A 9,619-nucleotide genomic window follows, 5' to 3' on the forward strand; every position below is an offset into this window, starting at 1 on the left:
GTTAAATAAAATCCATGATACTGCAATTTTTCCAAAGGTTACAGAAAATCGGATGCGTCTGCGGTTCTGCATTACTAGGAACTAGGAAAAAGATAAAATGAACAGCGTAAATCGAGTTCGTGTACCATCATTTTTTAGATATAGTCCATCCACATTCATCATCAACTGGAAACATTATCAATAGTCAATTAACATATGGAGAAACCATCAAGTTCATTCGGTGGCGTTGCGGCGGCGAATTTTCAGGTATCCGAACTTTCCTGCCCCTGGAGAAGAACCCTCAAACACGTATGGCTTAAAGCCTGTGGCAACGAGGTACCTCCGTTGAATCTGGAGATTAGATCAAGATCAAAGTTATTAGAACATTTTCGATACAAGAGAAGGGTTCAGAGGTGTTATGAAAACCGAAAGAAAGCTATACTTCAAGAATTTGCTCATTGCTTCCCACAAAATTCTTTCCGATAACACAAACTGTGCCACCGCTTCCCCCTCCTGTGATCTTCGCTCCATACAGAGTCCCATTTTCAGATTTGGAAGCCTTGCTGTGCTGCATTTCTTGTACCAATTCTACCAGTCTGTCTGTCCCATCAGAGCCAAGTCCACATGCACCATAGCTGTAATGGCACTGCAATAAATGATTGCATCATCAGATTAAGTGCTTATAAAGCAACCCCAAATTTTATGTTTTACAGCAATACCTGATACATAAGTTCCCCAAGAGCAGAAAGTTGTCCATCCGAAGTAGTAGCAGTTAATAATGCTTTGAAAGCCTACAGATCAAGTAAAATAAGTGTGATAGCTTGAAGAAAAAAAAAATCATTTGTACTAAAAAGCAAAGAAAATCTAACCAAAAAATTGTTAAAGAGGATTTTCTCTATAACCATGGTAAGGAAGCTAGCGCGAGAAAGACACTTCTCAGAACTTTAGTGTATAGATTACTGACCTCGACTCGGAAGTTCTCATAAACTGGATGCCTGGTTGGTGCTTTAACTGCATAAATATGTTTGGGATCTATTGTTGTGACTGAATCCTCATGATTAACATATTTCTTTATGAATTCTTCACCTGTAACAGTCTCTGGAAGCTTATCAACATACACACCTTCGTACCTGTGAAATGATGCGAACGGTGATTATAGCTTGGAATTCTACATCATGTCCAAAGCAAAGATGATAGGGATCCAAGACAGGAAAAAGAAGCGTAGAAAGCAGAACGTTTGTAATCATGTCCGTAGTACTCAAGACAGTGACATGGTACCTATGAGGTGGGAGATTGCATAAATAATCTAATGAAGCCTCATTATTAAGCAGTTCGATGCCATCCTTGTCCATGTCGTCTTTGTTGTTTCCCTTCGACAGTCCTGCAGCTGTAGACTTTATTATCTTTCGGCCCATAAAAGTTCCAATCCTCACAGATCCATAATCTGAACCACCAACACTGCAGAGAGGAAAAAAACTGCAATTATACTGTACTGCCACAACCACTTATCAGATCTTGGTGTCTCTAATCTGAATTTAGTCCTGCCAATGCCAGGAAGTCTTGAAAATGTCATACCTGTGTCTTAATCCTGAATCTATGCCCCAAAATCGTACATGGGAAGGAATATCAACTACTCCTAGTACCTCAGCAGGCTGCACAGATACAGAGTTTATGTAACATAAACTATTACCTCAGAGATCACAAACCTACTTATAGCACTGGTTGTAACACTTACCTGGCATACCATCGCTAGAAGTTTGTTTGCTTCCCCACACGCAGAGGTCATTTGATCCATCACCCCACACGGGGCTCCAACAACATGATTCTCCACCTATAGGAATTGATTGATTAGATAAGCTATTGAATAGATGAGTTTCGAAGTTCATAAATATAAATCAAAAGAAATGTAACCAAATATATTTTCGGCGATGTAACTTGCCTTTTGGCAAAGCAAAGCAAGATCTCGCGGGGGAATGTTTAAACCTGCACGCATACAGACAAAGATCAGCACGGTGAGAAGTTTGCTAAATTAATTGTTAAATATTAACATTAACAATAGACTTTAAAGGAGAATCTCATGACCAAACAACAGAAATATTTGCAGGCGCAGGCATATAATGTTAAGAACTATAGTCACCATGAGCTGCAGCAATAGCAGACATGGTGGCAACCTCCAATGCTGCAGATGAAGAAACGCCTTTGCCTTCTGGGACTCCTGAAGAAACCTGAAAATCAACTGAAATGATGAACAACAATGAAGAAACAATAAAACAAGAAGCTCACATCCTGGGTAATATTTCAATTGATCAAATTGAATAGAAACTAACCAGTATGCTGATACTGTTCTCAAAACAAACACCCAACTCTGTCATTAGTACCACAATTGTCCCAGCAACATATGCTGCCCACCTGAAAAAGTTTCAAGAGTAACAACTAGAATGCAAATCACATAAAGATCACATATCAAAGTAGAGAAGAACTACCCACTTTTGAGATGGATCTTTGGCAAAATACTTCCTTGCTGCCTCATAAGATATTAGCTTCTCACCATCTTTAAAATCAGATAGATCCATGTCAAATGTTGGTCCACGATTATTCAATTCTGAGCCCAATGACACCTGAAATGGCCCCAGAGTTTGAATATATTGGAGAAGAAAACTACTAATTTTTAACTTCAAATTAAATTGGTGCTTTTGAAATAAGTAGAGACCGCATTAGCTTGTGTATTCTTTTATTGAATCTTTATTCCTCATTAAATACTATTCAATTTTCAATTTCTTTAATTTTAATCTTCATATAAACTTCACTCAATTAACTCACACAGCCAGGATGACAAAGTTAACTTGTTTGTAGCTTACAATTTCTAGAATGGGTGCAAGTTTCTCGTGATCAGCATGATGTCTAGCCTGTGCATGTTTCCACAGCTTCTGTTTACTTGGATGATTCTTTTGTACAGCAACATGACAAGCTTCTCTGATAGGCATCTGCAGGAAAATAAAAGAAAAAAAACTACGCAAAATTGCTTGTAAACAAAGAAAATCTATAACAATCATGCAGAGTCATGCATGAAAAAGATTGAGCAAGGCCGCAAGGTGACGCGGAGAAATTAATACTAACCTGCAAAACTAGACTTCCTGAATAGTCAGCAATACCACCCAAGACATCTAATCTCCCCGGTGCTCTTGCTACAAATATTTCCTCCTGCGTAACCATGCATCACACTGAAAAATTTAACATCACAACATAAAATATCGTGGCTAAACAAGGTGGAGCAATTTCATCAGTATCAAACTAATACAGCACAGAGACCTGTACACTCTAAGTCGCATTCGAGTTGTTCTAATCACATGAGGAACACAAACATACAAGTCTCATGACACGTGATGTTTCATGACTTTATATTTTCTTCTACATAAACAGAACAGAACTGCATAAGCATGTGCAGAACCAAAAAGATAAAAGTTATTCTAATTTTTGTTCCCTTTTCTGGCCTTTTCAGCAGAATTTGTTCAGCAAAAGTCCTGGCACAAAATAATTCTTTGAAGGTCAAGTTAAGGTAAGATATTACAAGAGAAGTTTGATGACTAAGTCAATTTTGTCATCATAGAATATATATGGTTTTCTGCCAAAAATTGATCAACGGAACACGAAGTAAGATCATAAGAAGCGAGAATCACCTCCCAGTTGAACAATCCAGCAGCAGCCAAATCCTCACGCACTTCATCGTCAGTATCCTTTTCTGAGTCATGCCGTGCACCTATGTCTGCCAAGCTCTTTAAGAACGCCACTGTATCGGGAAGACCTTGAGGGTCGCCGTGAAGAATCTCAAAGTCTTCTACCTCTCTACTTAAAACAAAGAGAAAACAAAAAGGAAAGACAAATGAATATGAGATGAAAAGGAAGGAAACACAATCAATTTTCACAAACCAAGTAAGTTTAATGACAACAACCTCAAGAATTGGGAGCCTTCTGATGAACGACCTACAAGCTTGTTTTCTTCAAGATTGTACCAATCTGGAATACCTATAATTCTATTGTTAACTCTTTGTAGTTGATATCCAAGCACAATCGCATCTCGCAATCTTCTTGCTCCACAAGGCTATAGATAACGGAAACCAGGAGAATTTTAGTAGAAACGGGATTCGGAAAGCAATATAGAAATGCTCATGGTAGAAACATGTACCAGAACATGACATTCCCTCTGCAAAATTTATATCAGATATAGTGGCTTGTCTGCAAGCCGATGACATTTGAATTGTACTGAATGAATCAATAGGTAAATAAATTCACCTTATCAGAAGCATGCTTTTTTCCAAGAGCTGTATCCTGAAGTATGCGAGCAGCAACCTGAACAAAGCAACAGAACATGCATTTGTAGCAAACTTTTGAATTTGCCAATATCAACTTGATTCGTGGATTGTATAGAATCAACCTTTCTCTAGTTCTATTAATACTTTCAAATAAATTACCGCGTAAAAGCTGAAAATTTAACATAAAAGCATACCTCACCGCCATTGACACCTCCATCATAGCATGGTTTCAATCTAATGGCACGCTCAAGGTAGGGTTGCCAGCATCCAGTCAGCAAATCTCTTCTAATCATCTCAACACCTCCATGATAATGCTGTTTCGACAAAAGATACAGTATACTTCACATGGTTGCCTTGAACACTTTACCATTAAATGCTGAATATTAGGTAAGAGTAAAACAAAAACAAACACAATATAAGCAATTTTACCTCAAGCATGTTTCTCAAAAACAGCTCTTCATTAAAGTAATCTCTTCGTACAAAGACAAACGGCAACTTGTATGCCATAGCTTCACTAAATGTGCCATATCCAATTTTCCCTGGAACAGAAAATGCACTGCGCTATCAAAATTATGTTTTAAGCATTAAGCTCTATCAGCACAAAAGAACAGTCTCAGTCAAAGTACCAAGCATGCAGTCTGAAGCTGCTATCACATCTGGCGTATAAGCATCTTTCAGAAGCTTGATGAAATTCGGGGGATATTCTTCCTTGTCAGAACCCCCACATACCTATCTCAGAAAGATTACAAAAGTAATTTCAGCATAACAAAATGCATAGATCCAATCCAAAGTGAGTTCAATAACCATTACATATCCTGAGTAGAACTTACCACACACTTCCAACCAGGAGGTAGAAACTCCTCCTGTAACTTCCACCCTGCAGGCTACAATTGCCAGATGATGGCATTTAAAGAGTCAGCATAGATCTTAATAACTAAACCTTTATGAAAAAAAAAAACAATCAGAAAAATATCCAGAAAAATTCTTTGGGCCTTTTCTGACAAGTAGTTTAGGAGAAAAGAATCATATCTGAGATCAACCAGGTAGTGTTGCAGAAAAAATTGTGGTTAGATAACAGAGAAAAACTTCAGCCAACGCAATGCAGATCAAATGCCCTGTACTAACAACATATCAGGGAAAACACAAGCAATGCTCACCTGTCCGCCAAAATTGAAAATTACTAGCTTCACATCCTCTTTAACTCCGAGCTCCTTCCTGACCTGCTCTACAAAGACATTACTTGCTTTCTGCACACTACATTTTAAATCAATAAAGTATTTGTATCCTTTACAATTTAGCGAAACACCTGACCTCTGCTCTGGTTTTGTGCAGTCCCCTCACAACAAGGGGTACATCAAGAACATCACGAAAAGCAGGCACTGCAAAATGAAACAGCAAATAACATCAGCTAACTAGAAAACCTACTGATAGAAATAAGAAAAGAAAGTAGGTGCAGACAATAATGGAAATCAAGCATAATAGAGCCCTTTTCAAACTGATGCAAAACACAACAAAAGCTGAAAGGGGAATAAAAGGATAGAAGTATGATATCACAAACGTACTTGGACAATATCCTGGTAGACGTATTAGAAATTCACAGTGAGAATAGTCCTCGGCAATCTGCAAAAAGTTTCATGACCACAAATTGATTGCTGCATGAATAGTGAGTCCGCTTGAAATTTTTTTGACCAATAATATAAATCAAAAGTTGTAAAGGCATTCAATCTAGAGATGAAAAGATTAAAGATACCTGCAGAACAATCGAGCGATGATGTGATCCAGCATCCACCACATATTCTGCGTAGATGAAGTCCCAACTGCCAATGTTTTCAGAGAAGGGAGAATAAACTTAGTGATGTAACCTTACATTCAGGAGTGAGGACTGAAACAAAAACATGATAGCAACATCAAGACTTCAAATATTAAGAAATATGTATAGTACGCAGAGCTGATCAATGGAAAAGGTCTTGTTGAGTTATGCAGATATAAAAAATGCAGGCGTGGTTTTAACCAACAATCAGCCACTAACATCAATTCTTTAGTTCCTATTATATCAATATCATCATTTTTTCTCCGAAGTTAATTAAACTCAACTTATTCAAAGTTCCTTTATTCAGTAGAGAGAGTCTTGTTATCGATTACAATTTCTCCAAATCATCGACCTATTTCAAAGCTACTCAGATAACCTCAACATGGACACTACCTAATGTGTACACTTGTTTCCATAAGAAACGAAACAGATTACCTGAAGTTGGTGCAACAAACAGAACGGATGCCAGCATCTGCAGCTGCTCGACAGGCAACAGGAACAACATCTGAAACCTGTTATATGAAAGACTAATAAGAAAATGCTGCCTCCAGCTGTAAACAGCATATGTATGCATGGCAGAAAAGATCAGGAACATTTAGGTACCACTAGGTCAGCTTTAATAGACTGCAACCACTTTACTTCTGTTGCTAAGATAGTCTCTCGAGGGATTACTGCTGTCTCAGAATACTGAGTTAAACAAAATAAGAAAACAAAGTCAGTCAACCAATCAACCTGGAATGAAAGTTGAGTTAACCTGAAAGGCTATTCATTTAAATCTATGACTTTGAAAACTTTTTCTGGGTTTGCATCATACCTTTTCCAAGGAGGCAATACGATCGACTGTCAAGGCATCACATTGAACAGCTCCACAATCCAGCAGCTCCTGCCATTGCATATGTAGAGCAAAGGGTCACACCTCTTAAGTCTAGAAGGCCTCAATACGACTAAACTCAATTTCCCAGAACTACAAGATCAGAAGGATGTTCAAGGCATAACAGCACATCAATTCAACAAAAAGTAACCTTTCGAAGGAACAGTCTCGGCGACTGTATTGCAGAAGTGTAAACAAAGTCTGGTGCAGCTGTAACCACATGAACAATATGTCCCTCTAGAATTAAATGACGAACCACCTGCAAATCACAAGACATCAAATATTAAAATTTGCTCTTAAATATTGATATCAGAAAACTAATTACATAAGTAGACAGAATAATAATCTTTGAATTCTGTGAACTATAATCTGACATACAAATTGCATATTCGACCAGATATTTATATCATTGCTTTGTAACACTGCAAAACATCAATAAATAACTAAAAAAAATGTGAATTACAAAATTTAAAACCCTACTCGTGGAATTGTGATGTGATGTTACAAATTTCTTTAAGCAATGCTGTTCATTCCAAAATATCCATCCTATCATTGACGGGTGGGCTCGACCGAGGACATATCTCATACGACTCGAACCATCAAACAGCTGGTATTATCCGGAAAACTCAAGCAGGATGAATAGCCTTGCTACAACATATAATCTAGAGATACCTTAACTACAAAATCACTTAATCAGAATGATATAAGCTGATCCACGATTAAATTCCGCTCCCGTAACATATATATTCAGGAGGGATCAATCAAAGGTTCTGGTTCAATGAGACTCAAAGGAAGAGACACATGTGAAAAGAGAAGGTACCCTCCGGGCTCCACCTTAAACACTCTAAGATCCTTTCTCCAACCTCCTCCTAAGAAATTCTTCGATATCTTGCAGAGGAAGATGACTATTCATCTCCCTTGCACCTTCCGTGAATAGCCGGGAAGTTGAGGAAGAACATTCAGGAAAGTTTTAGGGAAAAAATAACAAAGGGCATTGAGATATTTCCGAAAACAAATAACGAGACAAAAGATCTAAGAAAAGAAATCAAGAATCTCACCAAAGATGAGCAAAACGAAGCAAATTATACATGTACCTCAACAACACGAGTGGCATGACCAAATCCATGACCAGTAACATAGTAAGCAAAAACCAAAGGTTGCTGCTGCTTTGACGAGACTATTCCCTTCATTAGTGATCAGTTCCTTCTCCACTCCAAGAAAATATTTGACGTATAATTAACAATAATAAAAATGTAGAATGAGATAAAGTGATCAAATCAAGGGGTTGGGATATTGTTTTTAAAATTCTTGGAAGTTTATTTAAATACGAAAGTGAGTGGATAAAGAGGACGAAGTCAGCGGGAGTGAGTTAGTTACCTCGTTTAGTACTCCGACGTAAGATGTCTCTATCATGTACCTATTTCCAGGTATTCTTTTATTAAAAACAATTCCAGTCGTCTCCTAAATAACTGGAATCCGGTGGATCTAGAATCTAAATTTATCCAGTGTAGAAAAAAAATAAAAAAAAGAACAAAATTATTTAGTTCTATCAAAGCCTGATCATAAATTCATTCACATAATTTTTTCATCAAAACAACTCATTTCTTTTTTTAAATAATCAGCACATGGTTGGGGGAAACAACTCATTTTAATTTTTTTTTAAATAATCAGCACATGGTTGGGGTTAAAACCATGTGAATTTTGGTTTATTTATTGAAGGAACAAGCACAAGCACAAGCACAAGCACAAGTTCTTCTTCTTCTTTTTTTTTCCTCTGAGATTTTGGTAACAAAAACTACCCTTTCGTGGATAATTAAGATTGCGTATTAAAATAGACAAATTTGCGGTGATAAAAGAAAAGAAAAGAATGGATAAATTTTCAATTTTTAAAAAGAACATAATTTAATTACATTAAAGCAAACAAATTGAGTTGAATATTTATAGGCTATTTTTAGTTATTTTCTTATGTATTTAATTGCATTAAAGAAAAAAATTAATTGAATCTTTACAGGTTATTTTTAGTTATTTTTCTTACGTTATTTCATACTCTTTTGGAACAACACCAATAATATTTTAAAAGGAAATAATTATTTAAAAATAATTTATAAAATCTTCAATTAATATGTATGCATTGCTATTTAATTTATATTCACGTTGGATATAATCGAAAAGAATTATTTAAATTACAAACGGTTCATATATACCAATATAATGTTAGATGATAATTCTTTAGTTAATTATTTTTAAGAGTTATATATATATATATATATTTATCCTAACTATGAATTATTAAATTCTGAAAGATATTCCAATTCACGTCCTAGTTTGAGTTAAGTCCAATTAAAAGTTATTTATACGCTCCAAACATTTAACAAATTAACTCAATTATAATTATAAAAATTTAAATAAAACTATTTGTGTATAAAACATGTGTATTCAATAAATATTTCAACCTATAAATAATTGAGAACAATTAATCTATATCAGATATTAGAAAGATTAATACTATAAATTAGTTAAATAACACACCTGCAGTTATATCACATGAGAAGAGAATATTTTTTCTTAAACACATAATACGTATATAGGAGCTGTGTTTAAAGGATCACTTAGAAAAGGGTTTAGTCTCCATTGACATAAAGCTAGCAT

The 9,619-nt window shown here is 36.0% G+C and overlaps 1 protein-coding gene across 1 annotated transcript; it reads right to left on the reverse strand.

Moving 5' to 3' along the window:
- LOC105120910 (L-arabinokinase-like) lies at positions 1–8,281 on the reverse strand. The gene is made up of 29 exons (XM_011019316.1): positions 8,065–8,281; positions 7,122–7,229; positions 6,914–6,982; positions 6,703–6,786; positions 6,535–6,611; positions 6,040–6,106; positions 5,852–5,909; positions 5,601–5,668; positions 5,447–5,509; positions 5,120–5,173; positions 4,916–5,018; positions 4,719–4,828; positions 4,484–4,603; positions 4,270–4,326; positions 3,930–4,078; positions 3,657–3,822; positions 3,097–3,180; positions 2,838–2,963; positions 2,467–2,597; positions 2,307–2,388; positions 2,117–2,204; positions 1,919–1,962; positions 1,715–1,810; positions 1,555–1,631; positions 1,258–1,437; positions 944–1,109; positions 699–770; positions 422–625; positions 1–330 (listed from the first exon to the last, which is right to left on the reverse strand). The coding sequence occupies exons 1-29, from the start codon at positions 8,158–8,160 to the stop codon at positions 214–216; spliced, it is 2,916 nt and encodes a 971-aa protein (XP_011017618.1). The 5' UTR covers positions 8,161–8,281; the 3' UTR covers positions 1–213.
- Positions 8,282–9,619: the final 1,338 nt, after the last annotated feature.

This window comes from Populus euphratica, unplaced genomic scaffold (assembly GCF_000495115.2).
Source record: "Populus euphratica unplaced genomic scaffold, PopEup_1.0 scaffold31.1, whole genome shotgun sequence".
Taxonomy (NCBI): Eukaryota; Viridiplantae; Streptophyta; class Magnoliopsida; order Malpighiales; family Salicaceae; genus Populus; species Populus euphratica.